We start from the raw sequence: 24,679 nt of genomic DNA, 5'->3' as shown, positions 1-24,679 counted from the left end.
AGGAATGTTCCCTTCCAGTCGGGGAACACTTCAGCAGTCAAGGGCATTCAGTCTCTGATTTCCGGGTAAGCGTTCTCCAAGGCGGTTTTCAGGACACGCGGCAACGCAGAATTGCCGAGCAAAAACATATCGCTAAGTTCCGCACGCATGAGTGCGGCCTCAACCGGGATCTTGGATTCATAGAACATAGAACATTACAGCGCAGTACGGGCCCTTCGGCCCTCGATGTTGCGCCGACCCGTGAAACCATCTGAAGCCTATCTGACCTACACTATTCCATTTTCGCATGTCGCATTACATTCACCCCCCACCATCTGGCCTGGACTCGCAAAATCCTACCAACTGTCCTGGCTTGAGACAATTCATACCTCTTTAACCTGGGATTACCCCCTATCTCTGGATCTATAATGATTTGATTACCCGCAAATGCTCGCATTCCAAGCATTGTCTGGCATCTCTGACTTTGTCTATATAAATGTTTCTGGAACATATCTCTCCATTCACCTGAGGAAGGAGCAGTGCTCCGAAAGCTCGTGTTTGAAACAAACCTGTTGGACTTTAACCTGGTGTTGTAAGACTTCTTACTGTGGTGGTGATTTAACCAGAGGTTCACCACAACTCAGGTGAGGGGCAATGTTGAGAAGGTGGGCCTTCATGAGGAACCTCAGCCTGTACTGAAATTGAATCCCTGCTGTTGGCCTCATTCGGTATCACGAACCATCTGTCCAGCCAACTGAGCTAGGGGTAAGCAAAGTATATCCCTCAAAAATATTCCAGTCTCCAGAAAACATGGCCACCTTTTCCCCCAACAAACAAAGTCACCCCCTCCCCCCCCGCCATAAATGAGGCCTCTTTTGCCTTCAACAAACAAGGCCACTCTTATCTCCAACAATCATGGCCGCTATCGCCTCCTCTCCAGCAAACATGATCGCTCTTGCCACCAGAAAACATTGGCGTGGTTGCCCATCCTACGCAAACATGATTATGCGTGTCTTCAACCTACATGGTCGTCCTTGAGCCTGTAACTCTCTCCCTTGCCTCCAATGAACATGGTCGCCCCTGCCCCCACACAATCATGGCTGCCCTTGCCACAAGCAACATGGCTGCAATGCCTTCAAATGGTTGTCACCCACCCTTAACCAACATGTCTGCTCTTGCCCCCTCACAAACATTTCTGGCAACAAGCAGCTTGCATGCAACACATCACCGGCTTCTCAATACTTACATTCTACCCGGTATTTCTCCATCTCCTGGACCTCGGCAACAGACTCGCGCAAGTCACTCGCAAACCTGGTCCGGTCCTGCACGCTGGGGGCATTGAAGATGATGAGGATCTTCTTTTCTGCACTGGGGATGGACGAGGCCAGCTTGATGCCGTGGGGATAATCTGGGGTTAGAAAACAGAAATTGTGAGAGAGGGAGAGAGAGATGGGCATTTTGGGGACAATGGGGCTGGGAAAGTGTGGGGGGAGGCGTGAGTTACATTAATGTCTGTGCAGGGAGCGGGGGGGGGGGGGGGGGGGCGGGGGGGGAGTGTTCTCAGGCCAAGTCATGATCCATGTCAGGTTCTCGTGGAACGCAATATGACCCTTGCCCCCGACAGCCATAGTCACTCTTGCTCCCTCTCAAACAACAATGGCCTCTCTCATCCACCCCCACCCCAACAAACATGACCACTCTCACCCTCAAGAAACATGGCCACTCTGGCCCCCTACACACCAACAAACATGGCCACTCTCAGCCCCAACAAACATGACCACTCGTCTCACCACCCCAACAAGCATGGCCAATTTTGCCAACAGAAAACATGACCAATAACACACAAACATGGCCTCTCTCGCTTTCCCCTCAAACATGGCTGCGCGCACCTCAAACAAACATGGTTGCTCTCACCTCCCATCAAAATGGCCGCTCTTTCACCCAACAAACGTGCTCAACCCCAGTCAACATGGCCGCTCTCACTCCAACCAACATGGCTGCTCTCCTACCCAACAAACATGGCCAATCTCTCATCCAACAAACATGGCTGCTCTTTCCCACAGCAAACATGGCTGCTCTCTCACTCAACAAACATGGGTGCTCTTTCCCACAACAAACATGACTGCTCTTTCCCACACCAAGTACAGCCACTCTTGCCTTCAGCGCAAATAGCCACTCCTGTCCCCCCCAACAAACATGGCTGCTCTCACCTCCAATGAACATGGCCGCTCTTCCCCACAACAAACATGGCTGCTCACCTCCAACGAACATGGCCGCTCTTTCCCATAACAAACATGGCTGCTCTGACCACCAACAAACATGGCCGTTCACTCACCCAACAAACATGGCCGCTCTCTCACCCAACAAACATGGCCATTCTCTCACCCAACAAACATGGTCGCTCTTTCCCACAACAAACATGGCTGCTCTTTCCCACAACAAGCATGGCCATTCTTGCTCTTACTCCCCCCGACAAACATGGCCTTGGTTGCCGCAACAAACATGGCACCTCCCACCCCGAACAAACATGTCCTGCCTCTGTTGCCTCAACAAACAAGGCTGCTGTTGCTGCCCGACAATAAACATGACAGTAACTACGGTTCCCAATTGACCCTTGATGACACAAGGAACTTTTACGACACACATGCACATACGTAACAGCGCTCATGGACAATGACACTTTCATTGCCCTGCCTGAGTTGTTTGCCGCCTGTGCTGCATTTAACAGCAATGGAGCGAGCAAGGCTCGAGTGACTCAAGACTAAGACAAAGAGAGAGACAAGATTGAAAACTAAATGAACAAGCTGGACAGCCAGGAGCTAATGGGGTCGAGGAACATGGGAAAATTGAACTTTCAACTCCTGGAAACCACCTGTAATTTTACAGAAGAGCCATGCCCAGGACCACATCAGACCAGTCCCAGCCCTCAAAGGGGCCCGTTCACTGGCTGAAAGCAAAATCCCGAGAGAGAGAGAGACAAAGACTAACTCGAGATAAGACAGAGCTTCAGGGCGGATTTTCCAACCCCACCGGGTTGGAGAATCCCCGGGGGGCGGCGCGAATCAAGCCCTGACGCCGGCTGCCGTATTCTCCGGCGCCGTATTTCGGGCGGGAGGGGCAGGGTTCGTTCCATGCCAGTCGGGGTCCGTTGGCAGCGCCCCCCCCCCGGCGATTCTCAGAGCCCCGATGGACCGAGCGGCCATCCGTTTTTGGCCAGTCCCGCCGGCGTGGGTTACGTATGGTCACACACAGTGGGACCTGGCAGGTAATTCGGCTGGGGCGGTCCTCTGGGGGCTGTGGGGGGATCCGAACTTGCGGGGGGGGGGGGGGGGGGGGGGGCACCCACGGTGGCCTGGCCATGGATTGGAGCCCACCGATCTGCGGGCGGGCCTGGGCCATGGGGGCACACCTTCCTTTCGCACCGGCCCCTGTAGGGCTCCGCCATGGCCGGCGCGGAGAAGAGAACCCCCGCGCATGCGGCAAAACACGCCGGCGGTTCCGCGCATGTGCAAGATCACGCCGGCCCTTTGGCAAAAGCCCGAACTCGCGCAGTCCCTTCGTCGCCGGCTGGAGCGGCAGCAACCCCTCCACCATCCACCTAGCCCCCGAGACAGATGAGAATTCCTCACCTTGGGGGCCCATTGACGCCGGAGTTGTTGACGGCGGTTTTCCCACCGATGTGGGGACTAAGTCCCCGGAAAGGAGAATCCCGGCCCCTATTATGCTGGAGGACTTAACAAATTACATTGAATACAAAAAACCTAAAAAGCAAGAATTAGAAAGCTTTCTCCCCAGAGACTTCAGCTTTGTGTCAGAGAGAGAGCGTGTGTGTGCAGTTTCGGACACCCTATATATATATATATATAGTCTTGTTGGAGGCCATTCGGAGAAGGTTGACTGGGCCGATTCCTGGGATGAAGGAGATGAAGGCTGATGAGAAAAATCGGAGCCCTGAAGAACAAGAGTTGATCTTATTGAAACATGGATGCTAAGAGTATCCCCCCCCCCGATTCGCTGAAGTACATCTTGTAGACGGTACACACGGCTACTGCCATGTGTTGGTGAAGGAATGAGCATATATGTTGAAGGTGGTGGTTAGCATGTTAATAAAATGAGGGCTTTTTTAAAAATTGGTTCATGGGACTTGGGTATCGTTGGCTGGGCCAGCATTTATTGCCCACCCCTCATTGCCAATTAAGAGTCAACCACATTGCTGTAGGTCTGGAGTCATATCATAGAAATCCTACAGTGCAGAAACAGGCCATTTGGCCCATAGAATCTACACCGACCCTCTATAAGAGCACCCTACCTCGGCCCACTCCTCTGCCCTACCCCTGTAACCACATAGCCCCACCTAACCTGCACATTTTTGGACATTAAAGGGCAATTTACCATGGCCAATCTACCTAACCTGCACATCTTTGGACTGTGGGAGGAAACCAGAGCACCCGGAGGAAACCCACACAGACGCGGGGGAGAACGTGCAAACTCCACAGTCACCTCCGGTCGAAATTGAACCTGGGTCCCTGACGCTGTGAGGCAGCAGTGCCAACCGCCATACCGCGCGGGCCAGACCAGGTAAGGGGGCAGATTTCCTTTCCTAAAGGGACATTAGTGAACCAGATGGGCTTTTAGAACAATCAACAATTGTTTCATTGGTCATCATGAGACTTTTAAAACCAGATTTTCACCATTTGCTGTGGGCTGGATTGAAACCCGGTCCCCAGAGCATTACGCTGGTTCTCTGGGTTACCAGTCAAATGACAGTACCATCAATCCAATGTCTCCCTCTGATTTGTCCTGGGCAGTGTTCAGCTTCTTGAGTTTTGTTGGAGCTGCACTCATCCAGGCATCCAGGCAAGTGGGAGAATCCATGACACTCCTGTCTTGTGCCTTATAGATGGTAGACAGGCTTTGGGGGGGAGTCATGAGGTGAGTTACTCTCTGCAGGATTCACAGCCTCTGACCGCCCTGGTAGCCACAGTATTAATATGGCTGGGTACAATTAAGTTTCTGATCAATGGTAACCCCAGAATGTTAATTGTGGGGGATTCAGCAATGGTAATGCCATAGAATGTCAAGTAAGAAGTCTTACAACGCCAGGTTAAAGTCCATCATGTTTGTTTCAAACACTAGCTTTCGGAGCGCTGCTCCTTCCTCATTCACCTGAGGAACGAGCAGTGCTCCGAAAGCTAGTGTTTGAAACAAACATGTTGGACTTTAACCTGGTGTTGTAAGACTTCTTACTGTGCTCACCCCAGTCCAACGCCGGCATCTCCACATCATTGAATGTCAAGGGCGATGGTTAGATTTTCTCTTGTTGGAGATGGTCATTGCCTGGCACTTGTGTGGTACGAATGTTACTTGCTACTTGTCAGCCCAAGCCTGGATATTCCAGGTCTTGCTGCATTTGGACATGGACTGCTTCATTATTTGAGGAGTCGTGAATGGTGCTGAACATTGTGCAATCATCAGCGAACTTCCCCACTTTTTGATCTTATGATGGTCATTGATGGAGCAGCTAATGATGGTTGTGCCTAGGACACACTTAACAGCTAGCAACTCTCACAGCAACCTGGCCCACCCTCTCCTCTCTGCTGCCCACTACGATCCTGGGGGCCGAGGAGTTGTGGCGTGGCATGCAAGCTATCAGAATATTTTCCCCTCGCGTGTCAGAGTGGGCATCATCCAACTGTTCGGCCATGAATGCCGAGAGCAATTCAGCACAGCACCTCCTCCCCCAGCCCGGCTGGTAGTGAGCTGCGAGCACAGAGCCCCGAAGGATCAAGTGGCCCTCCCATGCACTGCAACCATACTCCGATTCGCAGCAGGGACATAACCCTGTCTGTGTGACTCCAGGTCAGGCCAAGCCAGCATTCACCAGCTGACTCAGTTGGTGGGAGTAAGACACTCACAAGCATTCTGAAATAGGTTAACCTTCATCTCGTGCAGCGCAAAGGACTGGCGGAAACTGTACGTCACAGATATCTTCTTCTTCTGAAAGACTTTAGTGACCTGGAAGAAAAGAATGTAGAAGTCATGGTGACAGAAAGAGAGACGATAAGATACAGGATAGAGAAAGAGAGAGAGAGGGAGAGAGAGAAAAAGAAAGAAGCAGGAGGGAGAGAGAAAGTGGCAGAGAGAGAGAGCAAGAGGAAGAGAGAGACAGCAAGAGGGAGAGAGGAAAAGATAGAGAGAGAGAGAAAGAGCGAGGGACAGAGATTGGGAGAAAGAGGGGGTGGGAAAGAAAAAACGAGGCAGAGAAAAGTGGAGAGATAGAAAGAGATGGAGAGAGACGAAGGAAGAGATTCGAAGGGAGAGAGAGAGAGTGATGCATGGAGAAAGACACCAGAGACAGACAGAGACGGGGACAGAGAGATGGAGAGAGACAGTGATAAAAATACAGTTAATGTTGTGTGGAAGAGAGCAAAAAAATGATAGAACAGGACAGAGAGAGAAAGAAAAGGGACAGTGGTCAGGAGAGGGAGTGGAAAAGTTTGAGAAGGGAAGAAATGGCAGGGGTGAACGAGAAAGAGGAATGTAGGAGGGAGAGAGCAAGAGAGAAGCAGTGAGAGAGGGATGAAAGAGGCAGAGAGAGGAAATGGCAGAGAGACGGTGGTGGGACTGACAAGAGGGAGCGGGAGAGACGGAGCGGAAGGTGACCGAGAGCGAGCAGAAGGGAAGGAAAACCATTGCGTTCACTCAGCTCTCCAGAAAGGAGCAACGGCAGAGGTGCTGAGGAAATGGCAACATTCCCGTGACAGCGAGTCACATTCTGTATATTCTGGGGGTGGGGGAGGAGGAAGATTGACCTTACCGCCTGCCACACAGGGTGACCAAAGCATTCTCTGCGAACAGAACGAGCACAGTGACCCTCTGCGAGGGGGAAATGTGGAGACTGGTTCTGCGCAGAGCACGATCCCACAAGCAGGGGTGGGAAATGAGGCAGACAGGCGGGCACAGGACTGGACGACATTGAGGATCTTTCGCATAAGATTCAGACCATCTCCCCATTCCAGGACAATGTACACAGGAACAATGTAAAGAGGAACAAACATTGGAGGAATATGGTCATGAACACAGAGGTTAAACATCTGCTTGTTGGGCAGGGAAACCTGCTCCGGTATCCACCACATTATACCTCCTTTGTCAGAATGGGTTCAGGAATCAACATTGTGCCCCAGGCCACCAGGTCGGTCTGGTCCCAACTCGGCACCTCTTCCAAAAGTAGCCATGAGATCGTTTGCATCCACTTGATAGGGTAGAAGGAACCCTTGGGTTCTTGTCCAGAATTCCATCCACTGACACACTGACAGCCCTTCAATGCTGCCCTCCGATAATGCAGCGCTCCCTCACTACTGTCCCTCCGATAGTGCAGCATTCCACCAGTACTGACCCTCCAACAGTGTAGAGCTCCCTCAGCACTGAACCTCCGACAGCACGTTGCTCCCTCAGCACTGACCCTCCGACACTGCAGCACCCTCTCAGCATTGATCCTGCGACAGTGCAGCACTCTCTCAGTACTGTCCTTCCGTCATTGCAGCGCTACCTCAGTACCGACCTTCTGACAGTGTGGCATTCCCTCAGTACTGACCCTCTGACATTCCCCCAGTTCTGACCTTCCGATAGTGCAGCGCTCCTCAGCACTGACCTTCCAATAGTGCTTCACTCCCTCAGCACTGGCCATGCGACAGGGCAGCATTCCCTCTGCATTGATCCTGAGACAGTGAAGCACTCCCTTAGTACGGTCTTTCCACCAGTGCAGCGCTCCCTCAGTACTGACCTTCTGATAGCATGGGGTTCCATAAGTACTACTCTCTCAGCAGTGACCCATCGACAGTGTGGCTCTCCCTCAGCACTGATCCTCCGACAGTGCTGTGCCCCCTCAGCAGTGACCCACCGACAGAGCGGTGGTCCCTCAGCATGACCCACCGACAGCGCGGCGCTCCCTCAGCACTGACACTCTGACAGTCTGGTACACCCTCAGCACTGATCCTCCGACAGCGCGGTGCTCCCTCAGCACTGACACTCTGACAGTCTGGTACACCCTCAGCACTGACCCACCGACAGCGCAGTGCTCCCTCAGCACCGCTCCTCTGACAGTGCGGGGCTCCCTCAGCACTGACCGACCCCTCCGTCAGTGCGGCGCTCCCTCAGCACTGACGCTCTGACAGTGTGGGATGCCCTCAGCACTGACTCTCCGACAGTGCAGCGCTCCCATAGCACTGACAAACTGATAATGCGGCTCTCAAGACTGGCATCGGGATGTGTCAAGCCAGGCTTTTGGCCATTGAAAAAACGCAGGGTGAGAGAGTGGGAGCACAAGGTAAGTGGGACTGCATCTTACCACAAGCAGATCATTAAAGAGAAAGACTTCTCGTTGATGGACCCCCTGCTTCTGCGGTCGATTTGGGTCTGGAACCTCGTACAGTCGACAGCAGCAAACAAGCCTGCGATGAGGCAAGGATAGAACCTGTAGAATGAAACAGCAACCTTAAATCACAGCCCTGCTGTCCTGGGATTCTTTGATGGGGACAGTGTAGAGGAGCTTTACTCTGTGTCTAACCCCGTGCTGTACCTGTCCTGGGAGTGTTTGATGGGGGCAATGAAGAGGGAGCTTTACTCTGTATCTAACCCCATGCTGTACCTGTCCTCGGAGTGTTTGATGGGGACAGTGCAGAGGGAGCTTTACTCTGTATCTAGCTCCGTGCTGTACCTGTCCTGGGAGTGTTTGATGGGGGCAATGAAGAGGGAGCTTTACTCTGTATCTAACCCCGTGCTGTACCTGTCCTGGAGTGTTTGATGGGGACAGTGTAGAGGGAACTTTACTCTATCTAACCCCGTGCTGTACCTGTCCTGGGAGTGTTTGATGGGGGCAATGAAGAGGGAGCTTTACTCTGTATCTAACCCCATGCTGTACCTGTCCTGGGAGGGTTTGATGGGGGCAATGAAGAGGGAGCTTTACTCTGTATCTAACCCCATGCTGTACCTGTCCTGGGAGTGTTTGATGGGGACAGTGTAGAGGGAGCTTTACTCTGTATCTAACCCAGTGCTGTACCTGTCCTGGGAATGTTTGATGGGGACAGTGTAGAGGAAGCTTTGCTCTGTATCTAACCCCGTGCTGTACCTGTCCTGGGAGTGTTTGATGGGGACAGTGTAGAGGGAGCTTTACTCTGTATCTAACCCCGTTTTGTACCTGTCCTGGGAGTGTTTGATGGGGACAGTATAGAGGGAGCTTTACTCTGTATCTAACCCCATGCTGTACCTGTCCTGGGAGTGTTTGATGGGGACAGTGCAGAGGGAGCTTTACTCTGTATCTAACCCCGTGCTGTACCTGTCCTGGGAGTGTTTGATGGGGACAGTGTAGAGGGTGATTTACCGGTTTCTTGCCCACTATCAGCCTCTCCACCGCTTGAACCTGCGATACGTGGTCATCATTGGTTCTCAGTTCCCGTTTCTGGATGCGATGGTAAATTCCCATCAGCATATCCCGTGGGATATCCTCTCCGTTATCCACTCCTATATGAGATGGGAGGGCATGAAGATCTTAGAATTAAGCAGAAATCTAAATTTGCATTGAGCCAACACCACAGAAGCATGCCATTCAGCCCCCCTACTCCATGCCACTTTCTGCCCCCATTCCAACCTCCTCCGACTGCCTACTTCATCTCCCCTCCCCCATATTCTTCTGTTAATTTCTTCCTTGTGTTTATAACAGCTTCCCCTTTCCCCCCCTTAAACACGTCAACTCGATTCACCTCAACCACTCTCTGTGGGAGTGTTCCACATTCTTCCCCACTCCCTGTGGGAGCGAGTTCAATATTCTCCCCACTCCCCATGTCGTATTGTAGGGGGTGGAGGAGGTTACAGAAATAGGAAGGGAGTGAGGAGTGCATAGAGGGATTTGAAAATGGGAATGATAACTTTAAAATTGAGGCTTTGCCAGACCGGGAGCCAGCGTGGGTCAGCGAGCTCAGTGGGTGATGGCTGAACGGAGACTCGATGCAAGTTAGGACCTGTGCAGCAGAGGGGGGAGGCAGAGTTTGGGATCAGCTAATGTTTATGGAGGGTAGAATGTGGGAGAGCAGCCAGGAGATCGACGGAGTAGTTGAGTCTGAAGGTAACAATGGCAGAGTTGAGGGTTTCCACAGTGAATAAGACGGGGCAGAGTTGGAAGTGGACGGTCTTCGTGACGGAGTGGATATGAGGTCAGAAACTCATCTGGGGGTCAAACATGACACTGAGGTTGCGAGCGAGGTGGTTTCACCTCAGTGTTATCAGGCAGAGGGATGGATTTGGTCGTTATGGAACTGAGTTTGGAGTGGGAACACAGAACAATGGCTTCAGTCTGCGCAATATTTACTTGGAGGGAATTTCTGCTTATCCAGTGCCGGCTGATGGGCTATTTCGAGAGTGCTGAGAGTTTGTGAGTGTTGGTGATGACATTGTGGATGTCGTAAGGGTACAAACAGCAAACAAACAGCGCGAGGACCCCGGATGAGTGTGGCTGCACCGCGTGGCTGGAACTCACCTCGCAGGTTCTTGATGAAGTCGTCCAGTTTCATTTTGCGCTCGGGCTTCACATTGGGACTGTACATGTCGGTGTTGAGCAGGATGATGGCGAAGGCCAGAATGAAGATGGTGTCGGGATTGCGAAACTGCCGCACGAGAGCCGGGTTACAGATGCAGTAGCGTTGGCTGGAGAGCGGGCACAAGCAATGTTTTCAAAAGTCTGACAACAGCTCATAGACTCTCACATGCGTTCCTTGCGCGGGATGGACCTTACTTAAGGAGGGGATATACTTGCATGGTAGGCCATTCAGAGAAGGTTCATAAGGCGGATTCCTGGGATGAGGAGGGTTTTTGTCTGATGAGGAAAGGGTTGAGCAGATTGGGCCCTGTACCCATCGGAGTTTAGAAGAACGCGAGGTGATCTTATTGAAACGTCAGATTCTGAGAAGTGGGTTTTGACACGGTGGATGCTGAGAGGATATTTCCACCCTCATGGGGGGGGGGGGGGGGGGGGGGGGGGTAATCTCGAACTTTGGGGGCGGCACAGTGGGAGAATAAGGGGGGTCTCCTATTGAAGACAGAGATGAGGAGGAATTTCTTCTCTGAGAGGGGGGGTCAGTCTGTGAAATTCCCCCCTCCTCCCCAGACAGCAGTGGGGTTGCGGCTCATTGAATATATATATATATTCAAAGCCGAATTAGACAGGGATCAAGAGTCATGGAGGGAGGGACAGGAAAGTGTAGTTGAGGCCCCGATCAAATCAGAGATGATCTTATCGAACAGGGAAGTAGGACTCGAGGGCCAGAGAACGGCCTCCTCCCGCTTCTAATTTTGATGTTCCTGTGATCTCATGGGTGAGACCCTGTGGTTGGGGGAGGGGGGAGCTAGTTACATCGACCCCCCACACTGTTGATGGAGGACCCAGGAGGGAGTGGTTCGAACAGTCCATTACCACGAGGAGTGCAAAATGTTGCCCGCAAACATCAATGAAGCAGATCCCCCCACATCGCAATCCCCTCACTGCCATAAATTGCCCTTCCCCAGTTCCCCTCCCCACATAGGACACCTACCTGAATGATTCAATCAGCCGCTCCACTTTCTGGGCCTCTCCCTGTACGCGGATGTGGGACTGGAACTTACGAAGAGCCTCATCCAGCTCCATTCCTCCAAAATCCATCTCGTCCACAACACAGCTGAGGGCAGGAAAGCATAAATTAGGCAGGCAGAGGGTGAAAGAGAGGGTGTCCCATACACGAGGGATTACTGTTTCCATTTGACAAGAGGCCCCATATCTGAATCCCACTCCCCCAACCACTATGAACATTCTGAGGGGCTACCATTAGAACATAGAACAGTACAGCACAGAACAGGCCCTTCGGCCCTCAATGATGTGCCGAGCCATGATCACCCTACTCAAACCCACGTATCCACCCTATACCCGTAACCCAACAACCCTCCCCTTAACCTTACTTTTATTAGGACACTACGGGCAATTTAGCATGGCCAATCCACCTAACCCGCACATCTTTGGACTGTGGGAGGAAACCGGAGCACCCGGAGGAAACCCACGCACACAGGGGGAGGACGTGCAGACTCCACACAGACAGTGACCCAGCCGGGAATCGAACCTGGGACCCTGGAGCTGTGAAGCATTTATGCTAACCATCATGCTACCCATTGACCAGAAACTGAACTGGACCCAGCCATATAAATACTGTAGCTGTCAGAGCAGGTCAGAGGCTGGTAATCCTACGGAGAGTAACTCACTTCCTGACTCTCCAACAAAGCCTGTCCATCAGCTACAAGGCACAAGTCAGGAGTGTGATGGACTCTCCCACTCGCCTGGATGAGCGCGGCTCCAACAACACTCGAGAAGCTCGACACCATCCAGAACAAAGCAGTCCTCCCCACTTGATCGACCCACTAACTACCACCTTCAACATCCACTCCCTCCACGCACCGATGCATAGTGGCAGCCGTGTGTACTGTCTACAAGATGCACTGCAGCCACTCGCCAAGGCTCCTTCAACAAGTGCTGCCAAAACCCGCCACCTTAACCACCTAGAAAGACAAGGGCAGCAGACACCATGAGTAACACTCACCGTCTTCGAGCCCTCCTCTGAGCCCTCCACACCATTCCATCTTGGAAATATAATCACAATGTTGTGGGTTTTCTACAGGCGCCCAATAGCCAGTGGGAGGAGCAGATATGTAGATAGATTTTGGAAAGATGTAAAAGCAACAGTTTTGTTGTGGTGGGTGATGTTAACTTCCCCTATATTGACTGGGACTCACTTAGTGCTAGAGTCTTGGATGGGACAGAATCTGTAAGGAGCAGCCAGGAGGGTTTCTTGAAACAATATGTAAATAGTCCAACTAGAGATGGCTGTACTGGATCTGGTACTGGGGACTGAGCCCGGCCAGTTGATTGAAGTTTCAGCAGGGGAGCATTTTGGGAATAGTGACCATAATTCAGTAAGTTTTAAGGTACTCATGGATAAGGATAAGAGTAGTCCTCGGGTGAAGTGCTAAATTGGAGGATGTCATCGCTTCTCGGCATTTTGGCTAAGATAAGCGTACGGTCAGTTGTAATGCCTGGATCTGGTATTTCTCTTGTGGGGACCATGAATTGGATTCAATTTGAATTTGAATTGGTTTTTGAAGCAGGCAAGGAGCTGGATTAGCGGCTTTCCCCTGTCCACACTCTGAGCCCTGGCTTTGTTACTATGATAAAGTAATTTAAAAAAATAAAAATTGGGGGATATCTAATTTCAACAAAGTCAGGCAGGGACTGAAGAATTAAGATTGAGGGCAGCTGTTTGAGCGTAAATCAACATCGAACGTGGGAGTCTTTCAAACATATATAAAGAGCAAGAGGGTAGCCAAGAAAAGGGTTGGCCCACTCAAGGTCAGGGGACAGAATCTATGTGTGGAGCCAGAGGAAATGGGCAAGGTTCTAAATGAGTACTTTGCATCAGTATCCACCAAAGATGGGGGGGCGTTGGAAGGGGATCCACCAGAACCGGCAGTGGGATTCTACATCCTGGCAGCCAGCCAATGGGGCTTCCCATTGTGGTCATCCCCAAGCCGTTGGGAGTGAGTGTGCTGCCGGCGAAAGAGGATCCCGCTGACTGAGAATCCAGCCCAAGGACTTTGTGGACGATGAGTCTAGGGAAGGGTGTGTCGATATTCTGGTCATGTCAATGTCAAAAAAATGGTGACAGAATCGACCCCAGAGTACTGAGGGAGGCAAGGGAGAAAATTGCTGGGGCCTTGACAGAAATTTGTATCCTCACCAGCTACCGGTAACGTCCCAGAGGACTGGAGAATAGCCAATGAAGTTCCTTTGTTTAAGAAGGGTAGAAGGGATAATCCAGCAAATTCTAGGCCGTTGAGCCTTACGTCAGTGATGTGGAATTTTTGGAAAAGTTTCTTAGGGACAGGATTTAATCACATTTGGAAACAAACTGACGTATTAGTGATAAACAGAATGGTTTTTGTGAAGGGGAGGTCATATCTCGCTAACTTGATCAAGTTTTTTGAGGAAGTGACAAAGATGTTTGATGAAGGAAGGACAGTGGATGTTTCTCCATGGACTTCAGTAAAGCCTTTGACAAGGTTAAGGGGCAATAAATGTTGCCTAGCCAGCGAAACCCACACCCAAGCAACCCTTCACACTAAAAGCCACTATCTGTGCTGTTTCCTCAGTACCCTCTACCAGAGCCATTATGCTCTGTACATCCACCCCACACTGTGCTCACTCATCCTATGCTGGTTCCTGGGAGTCTGACACAATCCCAGTTTAAAATGCTCAATTGTGTTAGCAAACCTCTCCTTACTTCCTCCCTATCGCCATACTCCCTCCAGCCCCTACACCCTCCCTATCTAGGTAACCTCCTCAAGCCTCAACATTGATGGACATGCCTTCAGCTGCCTGAGATGGGTGGGGGCGGGGGTTGCGGAGATAGGGAGGAATTCTCTTCCTAAACCTGTCACCAACCCAACAACCCCGCCCCCGGCCACCACCTCCACCACCACCACGCTTCTTAAAAACCGACCTCTTTGACCGAGCTTTTGGTCACCTGTCCCTAATGTAGCTCAGGGTCAGATTCTGTCTGAGTAAGGCTCCTGTGAAGCACCTCGAGGACTTTTCACTGCGATAAAGGGAGGAGAGAAAATGAAAGTCTATTCAGAGGCTATAACAGGTCGATGCTTTTATCAATGAGGTGGGACTGGTGGGTCAAGGATATGGGACAGAAAGTTTTGCCAGTGTGGGTTACAATATTTGAATGAAGATTTCAGACAATACTTACTCCAGCACATCTCTGTTGAACTGTTTCTGACGGTTCCCTAGGAACTCCCCAATCATCTGCCGACTGAGGCCCTTGCGTTCGAGGATGAAGCGCGCAACGCCAATCGGCGTGTCTGCCACGAAGCCTCGCTCAATCAGGTACTGGATCCCCTTTTCTGGCTTCCTGTGGCATTTGGGAGAGGAAGAAAAGAGACAATGTTTTGAGGTTCATGCTCCGGATTCACACCGTACCTTTCACACAGGAACAGGAGGAGCCTCATTCAGCCTCTCTTGAGATAATGTCTGAACTGTGTTCTGCTTTCACCCCCATAGCCCATCTCTCTCAATCTCACAGATTTAAAATTAACTGACCCAGCATCAATTGCCTTTTGTGGGAGAGAGTTTCAGACTCTTAGCACCCTTTTTGTGTCAACGCGTTTCCTCATTTCACTGCTGAAAGCTCGGCCTCTCGTTTCTAGACTCTGTCCACCTCCCTCCTCCCCACCCACCCCCAATCCTGCCCCTCGTGCCAGATACTCCCCAACCAGCGAGAAATAGTTTCTCTCGACCAGATCTGAATATCTCATAAACTTCCATCAAATCACTCCCCCCACACCCCCCCCCCGAACCTACCAAATCCAGGGAAATCCGAAGCCTAGTGTTGTAATCCCTACGAGGATGACCGAATGAATCTTTCCGTGAGCCTCGTGGGGTATGAGCGCTCCCCCCCACTGAGGGGTGGAGGCCCAGCAGCGGGATAGTTAACTTGGGACATTAAAAGCCGGGCCCAGGTAGGAGCCGAGCTGCATAGTCCCAGCCGGGACTGGGACTGTTACTTGTATATACCGTGGCAATAAACCTTTAGATTTAACTCTCTGTCCTGAACTCCTCTGTGATGACTAAACTGAGTTTTTGATGACTAATAATAATAACCTTTATTCGTGTCACAAGTAGGCTCACATTAACACTGCAATGAAGTTACTGTGAAAAGCCCCTAGTCGCCACACTCCGATGCCTGTTCGGGTACACTGAGGGAGAATTCAGAATGTCTAATTCACCTAACAGCACGTCTTTCGGGACTTGTGGGAGAAAACCGGAGCACCCGAAAGAAACCCACGCAGACACGGGGAGACCGTGCGGACTCTGCACAGACAGTGACCCAAGCCGGGAACTAAACCTCGGACCCTGGCACTGTGAAAAAACAATGCTCACCACTGTGCTATCGTGCTGCCCACGGGCACTCTAGGGCAGGCTAGATGTCATGTCACAGTTCAACCAATTTCAAAAGTCCGGGTTCACCAGGCTGTTTCCTGAGATGAGGGGGATCATATATCTCAGGATCAGAGGGCCATTTTGTATTGTGATGAGGAGAAACCTCTTCGCTCTGAGGGTTGGGAATCTTTGGAATTCTCGACTCCCAGAGGAAGCTCGGTCATCGAGTATATTTGGGGCAGAGACTGCAGTAGATTTTCAGACACAGTTGGATATTTTCAAGAAGCAGTTAGATCTAGTGAAGCGGGGTGGCATGGTGGCGCAGTGGTGCAAATTGCGCATTCTCCCCATGTCTGCATGCGTCTCACCCCCACAACCCAAAGATGTGCAGGGTAGGTGAATTGGCCAGGCTAACTTGCCCCTTAATTGGAAAAAATAGAATTGGGTACTCTAAATTCTAAATTTTAAAAAAAAATCTGGTGAAGGGAATCAATGGATATGGGAGGAAGGTGGGATTAGGCTATTGAGTTGGATGATCAACCATGACTATAATGAATGGTAGAGAAGGCTCAAAGGGTGAAAAGGCCTCCTCCTGCTCCCATTTTCTATGTTTCTATGGCACTGAGGGAAGCAAGGGACAGGGAGGGCAGGGAAAGTAGAGTTGAGGCAGATCAGCCATGATGGTATCTAATGGGGAGAGCTGGCCCGAGGGACTGAATGGCCTCCTGGTCCTGTTTATTTGTCTGCCCCCCCCACCCCTCACTCCCCCACCTCTCCCAAGCGACCTTGCTGATCCCAGGGAGCCTGAATGTTGGGGTTTTGGGAAATGGTTGTTTTCCCCCTCTTGTTAAGATTATTGACGAGCCTTGAACATGGCCTGCGCTGTGTGGCTCAACAGATGCAATGTCGCAAAGGCATGCGGAGAGGATTATTGTGGGAGGGGAGGGAGGAAGAAAGAGGGAGAAGGGGGAGAGAGACAGAGGGTGAGAGAGAAGTGGGGAGAAGAGAGGGAGGGAGAAAACGGGTGGGAGAGAGAGACAGGATGGAAAGGAGGGAAGGGCAGAGAGAGGCAGACAGACAGAGATGGAATGAGGGAGTATGCAAGAGGTATCGGTGCAGGAGAGTAGGAGGAGGCAAGGCATAGATAGAGAGAAAGGTGATGTGCGAAAGTGAAGAGGGAGCAAGAGAGGGAAAGAGGGAGATGGAAGGTGAGAGGTGGGAATGGGAGATGAGGGGGGAGAGAGAGAGAGACATAGAACATTACAGCGCAGTACAGGCCCTTCGGCTCTCGATGTTGCGCCGTCCTGTGAAACCCCTCTAAAGTCCCTCTATTCCCTTTTTGTCCATATGCCTATCCAATGACCATTTGAATGCATTTAGTGTTGGCGAGTCCACTACTGTTGCAGGCAGGGCATTCCACGCCCTTACTACTCTCTGAGTAAAGAATCTACCTCTGACATCTGTCCTATATCCATCTCCCCTCAATTTAAAGCTATGTCCCCTCGTCCTGGACATCACCATCTGAGGAAAAAAGCTCTCAGTGTTCACCCTATCTGATCCTCTGATCATCTTGTATGCCTCAATTAAGTCACCTCTTAACCTTCTTCTCTCTAACGAAAACAGCCTCAAGTCCTTCAGCCTTTCCTCATAAGATCTTCCCTCCATACCAGGCAACATCCTTGTAAATCTCCTCTGTACCCTTTCCAATGCTTCCACATCCTTCCGATAATGTGGCGACCAGAACTGCACGCAATACTCCAAATGCGGCCGCACCAGAGTTTTGTGCAACTGCAACATGACCTCATGGCTCCGAAACTCAATTCCTCTACCAATAAAAGCTAACACACCATATGCCTTCTTAACAACCCTCTCAACCTGGGTGGCAACTTTCAGGGATCTATGGACATGGACACCGAGATCTCTCTGCTTGTCCACACTACCAAGAATCTTACCATTAGCCCAGTACTCTGTCTTCCTGTTATTCCTTCCAAAATGAATTACCTCACACTTTTCTGCATTAAACTCCATTTGCCACCTGTCAGCCCAGCTCTGCAGCTTATCTGTGTCCCTCTGTAACATGTAACATCCTTCTGCACTGTCTACAACTCCACCAACTTTAGTGTCATCTGCAAATTTACTCACCCATCCTTCTACGCCCTCCTCCAGGTCATTTATAAAAATGACAAACAGCAGCGGCCCCAAAACAGATCCTTGTGGGGTACACCACTAGTAACTGGACACCAGTCAGAACATTTCCCATCAACCACCACCCTTTGTCTTCTATCAGCTAGCCAATTTCTGATCCAAACTGCTAAATCACCCTGAATCCCATGCCTCTGTATTTCTGCAATAGCCTACCGTGGGGAACCTTATCAAACGCTTTACTGAAATCCATATACACCACATCAACTGCTTTACCCTCATCCACCTGTTTGGTCACCTTCTCGAAGAACTCAATGAGGTTTGTGAGGCACGACCTATCCTTCACAAAACCATGTTGATTATCTCTAATCAAATTATTCCTTTCCAGATGATTATGCATCCTATCTCTTATAAACCTTTCCAAGACTTTTCCCACGACAGAAGTAAGGCTCACTGGTCTGTAGTTACCGGGGTTATCTCTACTCCCCTTCTTGAACAAGGGGTCAACATTTGCTATCCTCCAGTCTTCTGGCACTATTCCTGTGGACAAAGATGACTTAAAGATCAAAGCCAAAGGCTCAGTAATCTCCTCCCTAGCTTCCCAGAGAATCCTAGGATAAATCCTATCCGGCCCAGGGGACCTATTTTCGCACTTTCCAGAATCGCTAACACCTCCTCCTTATGAACCTCGAGCCCTTCTAGTTTAGTAGCCTGTATCTCAGTATTCTCCTCGACAACTTTGTCTTTTTCCTGTGTGAATACAGATGAAAAATACTCATTTAGCACCTCTCATAGAACATAGAACATTACAGCGCAGTACGGGCCCTTTGGCCCTCGATGTTGCGCCGACCCGTGAAACCATCTGAAGCCTATCTGACCTACACTATTCCATTTTCATCCATATGTCTATCTAGTGACCACTTAAATGCCCTTAAATTTGGCGAGTCTACTACTGTTGCAGGCAGGGCGTTCCACACCCCTACTACTCTCTGAGTAAAGAAACTGCCTCTGACATCTGTCCTATATCTACCACCCCTCAATTTAAAGCTATGTCCCCTCGTGTTGGTCATCACCATCCGAGGAAAAAGACTATCACTGTCCACCCTATCTAACCCTCTGACTATCTTATATGTCTCTATTAAGTCACCTCTCAGCCTTCTCCTCTCTAACGAAAACAACCTCAAGTCCCTGAGCCTTTCCTCGTAAGACGTTCCCTCCATACCAGGCAACATCCGAGTAAATCTCCTCTGAACCCTTTCCAAAGCTTCCACATCCTTCCTATAATGTGGTGACCAGAACTGCACGCAGTACTCCAGGTGCGGCCACACCAGAGTTTTGTACAGCTGCAGCATGACCTTGTGGCTCCGAAACTCAATCCCCCTACTGATAAAGGCTAGCAATCCATATGCCTTCTTAACAGCCCTATTAACCTGGGTGGCAACTTTCAGGGATTTATGTACCTGGATGCCGAGATCTCTCTGTTCATCTACACTACCAAGAATCTTGCCATTAGCCCAGTACTCTGCATTCCTGTTACTCCTTCCAAAGTGAACCACCTCACACTTTTCCGCATTAAACTCCATCTGCCACCTCTCAGCCCAGCTCTGCAGCTTATCTATGTCCCTCTGTAACCTATAACATCCTTCAGCACTATCCACAACTCCACCGACCTTCGTGTCATCTGCAAATTTACTAACCCATCCTTCTACACCCTCCTATCTCCTCGGACTCCACGCACAAGTTCCCACTACTGTCCTTGACTGGCCCTACTCTTACCTTAGTCATTCTTTTATTCCTGACATATCTATAGAAAGCTTTAAGGTTATCCTTGATCCTACCTGCCAAAGACTTCTCATGTCCTCGCCTGGCTCTTCTTAGCTCTCTCTTTAGAGCCTTCCTAGCTAATTTATAACTCTCAAGCACCCTAACTGAACCATCACGTCTCATCTTTACATAAGCCTCCTTCTTCCTCTTGACAAGTGTTTCAACTGCTTTAGTAAACCATAGTTCCCTCGTTCGACCACTTCCTCCCTGCCTAACAGGTACATACTTATCAAGGACACGCAGTAGCTGTTCCTTAAACATGCTCCACATTTCCATTGTGCCATCCCCTGCAGTTTTCCTCTCCAGTCGATGCATCCCAAGTCTTGCCTCATCGCATCATAATTGCCTTTCCCCCAGACATGACTCTTGCCTTGCTGTATATACCTATCCCTTTCCATCGCTAAAGTAAACTTAATCGAATTGTGGTCACTATCACCAAAGTGCTCACCTACCTCCAAATTTGACATCTGTTCTGGTTCATTACCCAGTACCAAATCCAATATGGCCTCGCCTCTTGTTGGCCTATCTACATACTGCATCAGGAAACCCTCCTGCACACATTGGAGAAAAATTGACCCATCTAAAGTACTCGAACTATAGTGTTTCCAGTCAATATTTGGAAAGTTAAAGTCCCCCATAACAACTACCCTGTTTCTTTCACTCCTATCCAGAATCATCTTTGCAATCCTTTCCTCTACATCTCTGGAACTTTTCGGAGGCCTATAGAAAACCCCTAACAGGGTGACCTCTCCTTTCCTGTTTCTTAACTCAGCCCATACTACCTCAGTATTAGAGTCCTCATCAAATGTCCTCTCAGCCACCGTAATACTGTCCTTGACTAACAATGCCACTCCTCCCCCTCTCTTATCACCTTCCCTGAGCTTACTGAAATATCTAAACCCCGGCACCTGCAACAACTATTCCTCGCCCTGCTCTATCCATGTCTCCGAAATGGCCACAACATCGAAGTCCCAGGTACTAACCTATGCCGCAAGCTCACCCACCTTATTACGGATGCTCCTGGCATTGAAGTAGACGCACTTTAAACCACCTTCCTTCCTGCCGGTACACTCCTGCAACTTTGAAACCTTACTCATGACCTCACTACTCTCATCTTCTTGTGTACTGGAGCTACAATTCAGGTTCCCAATCCCCTGCTGAACTAGTTTAAACCTTCCCGAAGAGCATTAGCAAACCTCCCCCCCAGGATATTAGTACCCCTCTGGTCCAGGTGTAGACCATCCTGTTTGTAGAGGTCCCACCTACCCTAGAATGAGCTCCAATTGTCCAGGAATCTGAAACCCTCCCTCCTGCACCAGACAGGAGGAGTCAGAGGAAGGGAGAGAGAGGGTAAGAGGTAGATATGGAGAGGAATGAAGTAGGGAGAGAGGAAGCAGAAAAAGACATGGAAGTGGTAAAAGGGAGGGAGGGAGAGAGAGAGAGAGAGGGAAGGAGGGAGAGGAAAGGACAGAGAGGGAAGAGAGAGGAAGGAGGAAGAGGGAGAGGAGAAAGGGATGGAGGAAGGAGAGGAAAGCTGAGAGAGGGAGGAGAAAGGAAAGAGAGCAAGGGGAGAGGAAGGGGAGGGAGGGGAGATGAAGGGGAGGGAGACAAAGAGGGAGAGATGGAGGGAGGCAGAGCCTAAGGGAGAGGGGGAAGGGGAAAGAGAGGAAGGGGGAGAGTGGAGCGAGCAGGGTTTAGGGGGTAAATAGAGGGTGGACCTACTTGTTGAAGAGGTTGAGTCCGATACGATACTGGCGCCGCTGCATCACGTCATTATTAAGAGCAGGTGAGTCCCAGCTATGGCGAGTTTCTTTGTGGTAGGTCTGTTTACAGAGGGTCTGCTCACGGATACTATCACGTGATGAGGAGCCCGTGCTACAGTTGATGGTCTCGTTGGAGTTGACGCTGCTGTTGAGACTGTCGTTGTCACCGTCCGAGAGCTCCGGCTCAGGCTTGCCGTTCCGGTTGGCATTGCCATTGTTGTTGGCAAGGTGGGCATCCAGCGGGCGCAGGGGAAGGGGAGAGCGGATGGGGGGCGGCGGGGGAGGAGCCCGATGGACAGGCACCGGGACAGGCACTGGGATGGGCACCGGGGCGGGCTTTGGAGGCGGAGGCACCTCCTGCTCGTAGCCCAGCTGGCGGCTGAGGGAACCCCGGTCCGAGCGGTCACTCATGTCCACTGAGCTGTCGCTGGGCGGCTCGATGGTCAACAGGGGCAGGTGGGCAGCCCGCCGCCGGTAGTCCCTGCACTCCATGCACCCGGGGCCCCGCCGCCCACCCTCGGCCTCCCTACCCTGTCCCCCGGCTCCCCCCCAGTACTCCTGCCCGCTGCCTCCCAGGTTTTGGTGATGGTGGGGGTGGTGGTGCGGGTGCAGCTCCTGTTCTGAGCTGGGCGCCCGCTCCGAGGAGAGGGGTGAGGCAGGTGCCGAGGCCGGCGCCTCCCCCTCGTCGATGTAGAGGGTGACGTCGCTGTAGGTGGTAGTTGAGTCCTCATTCTTCACCCGGCGGGGCTCGCTGCGGCTGTCAAAGGAGTCGCCCTCCTCGCCCGCTGTGCCAGGAGGCACGGGCCGGCAGCCCAGTGCGTCGTCGATGGACTCAGCCAACGTGCGCACCTGCTTGGAGAAGGTGTCCTCCAGCTCGGTGATCTCATTGGTGAAGTCACTGGACGCAGTGGTGGACTCCACGTCCAGGCCCCCAAACTGGTCGCTGCGCTCTGAGTGCGTGCGCGAGCCCAGTCCCGTGTGTTCGGAGCGCACTGAGGCCTGCTTGCTCTCGAAGCTGGCCCCGTGCCCCTTCTCGTACTCCTCGAAGGAGTACTGCATGCGCATGTTGGATAGCACGATGCGGCGCGACATACGGCTCTCGCTCAGCGAGCTGCGCAGCCGCTCAAAGTTCTTGTTCATCCGGTACTGGCGGAAAGCAGTCTGTATTGTGCGTGCGGCTCTCCGGCTCAAGAAGTATCCTCCGTACTTGCGCTCAAGCATCTCCACCTGTAGAGCAAAGGGTTAGAGAAAAAGAGAGAAAACGAGAATCAGAAACGGAGGTTGACAACAGGCAAGATTAAATTGCGTCAAATTCCACCCCCCCCGACCGAACTTACAAAATTGTACTTCGGACATTGAGAAACACCACTGCACACACATTCCCAAATGTTCAGTTGCCTTCTCCGCACTCCAGTATTGGATGTGGAGAGGGGCTGCAGAGAATACGCCCAGAACCACCCCGGGGCTGAAAGGGTTAAATTCCGAGGGCAGGTCGCACAGGCCGGGCATGCACTCCCTCGAGTGTCAAAGAGAATCGCCCGGGACTGGCGAAAATCCCGCACCCGCCGTGGCCGGAATTCTCCGCCACCCGGGAATTGGCGGGGGCACGAATCGCGCCGCGCCGATCGGCGTGCCCTATGCGCCGATCGGCGAGCCTCCTGCGGCGATTTTCCGGCCCACGATGGGCCGAAGTCCCGCCACTGAGAAGCCTCTCCCACCGCCGTGGTTTAAACCACCTCTGGTGGCGGCGGGATTGGCGGCGGGAGCGGGGTCCTGGGGGGGGGGGAGGGGGGGCAGGGGCCGATCGGACCCCGGGGGGTGCCCCCACGGTGGCCAGGCCCACGATCAGGGCCCACCAATCGGCGGGCGGGCCAGTGCCGGGGGGGCACTCTTTTTCTTCCACTGCCACCTCGGCCTCCACCATGGAGAATTCCGCACCTTTGGGGAGGCCCGACGCCGGAGTGGTTGGCGCCACTCCGCTACGCCGGGACCCCCCGCCCCGCCGGGTAGGGGAGAATCCCGGCCAAGGTGAGGGCAGAGCCTTAAAATGAGAGCCAGGCTGTTCAGGGGGTTGTCAGGAAGTAGTTCCTCACACAGAGGGTAATGGAAATCTGGAACTCTTTCCCACCACAGATAAAGCTGTGGAGGCGGTGGGGGTTCAACTGGAAATTTCAAACCCGGGATTGAGATTTTTGTTGGGTGTGGGAGGATTAAGGGTTTCGGATCCGAGGCGGGTAGATGGAGTTAAGATACAAATCAGCCGTGATCTGACTGAATAATGGAAAAGAATCGAGGGGCTGAATGGGCCTCCTCCTGTTCCTGTGTATCAGGCTCGAGAGGGGGACTGAATGGGCCTCCTCCTGTTCCTGTGTATCAGGCTCGAGAGGGGGACTGAATGGGTCTCCTCCTGTTCCTGTGTAACAGGCTCGAGAGGAGGAGCTTGATGGCCCCCTTACACTTGTGTCAGTTGTACAGTCCATTGCTGTCGCAACACGTGAACTCATCCAGGGAACAGGCTTGACTATTTCGCCAAGCTCAGGGGAGCCCTACTAGCTATCCCTCCTCAGAGTCAGAAGATACAAGCCGAAAAAACAGAGTACCGCACAGTCAACATTGGGGAGCGCCACAGTGTCGGTATTGAGAGAACGCTGAACTGTTGGAGGGTCAGTACTGACGGAGTGTGGTAAACTATGGTTGCACCTATATTCGGTGATGTATGGTAGGACCTGTACTACAGGTACGTCGGCAGTCCCTGCCTACTGGCTCCGGAGTATAAATGTCAGTACTGAGGGAATTTTGCCAGCTGTGTGAGGCCATACATCTTCGAGCAATAAAGCCTCAGTTGTATCCAATTCTCGTCTTCGTGCAATTGATCGTACATCAGGGAGCACCGCACTGTCGGAGGGTCAGTTCTGAGGGAGCGGGCGCTGCAATGTTGGAGTTTCAGTGCAGAGGG

At 51.7% G+C, this 24,679-nt stretch overlaps 1 protein-coding gene across 1 annotated transcript in view; it reads right to left on the bottom strand.

The window, feature by feature from the left end:
• The window catches only part of LOC119955620 (IQ motif and SEC7 domain-containing protein 1-like), a 51,403-nt gene that overhangs the window by 11,996 nt on the left and 14,728 nt on the right, over positions 1 to 24,679 (bottom strand). The window contains exons 3-10 of the mRNA XM_038782020.1: positions 21,683 to 22,950; positions 14,805 to 14,966; positions 11,562 to 11,684; positions 10,511 to 10,677; positions 9,359 to 9,498; positions 8,327 to 8,452; positions 5,895 to 5,994; positions 1,226 to 1,387 (exon numbers count right to left, since the gene is read on the bottom strand). Of these exons, the coding sequence (XP_038637948.1) occupies positions 1,226 to 1,387; positions 5,895 to 5,994; positions 8,327 to 8,452; positions 9,359 to 9,498; positions 10,511 to 10,677; positions 11,562 to 11,684; positions 14,805 to 14,966; positions 21,683 to 22,950 (2,248 nt within the window). The remainder of the gene's footprint in view (positions 1 to 1,225; positions 1,388 to 5,894; positions 5,995 to 8,326; positions 8,453 to 9,358; positions 9,499 to 10,510; positions 10,678 to 11,561; positions 11,685 to 14,804; positions 14,967 to 21,682; positions 22,951 to 24,679) is intronic.

This window comes from Scyliorhinus canicula, chromosome 21, assembly GCF_902713615.1.
Source record: "Scyliorhinus canicula chromosome 21, sScyCan1.1, whole genome shotgun sequence".
Taxonomy (NCBI): domain Eukaryota; kingdom Metazoa; phylum Chordata; class Chondrichthyes; order Carcharhiniformes; family Scyliorhinidae; genus Scyliorhinus; species Scyliorhinus canicula.
The sequence above is the reverse complement of the archived record's forward strand: the minus strand, read 5'-3'. Positions and strand labels throughout refer to the sequence as shown.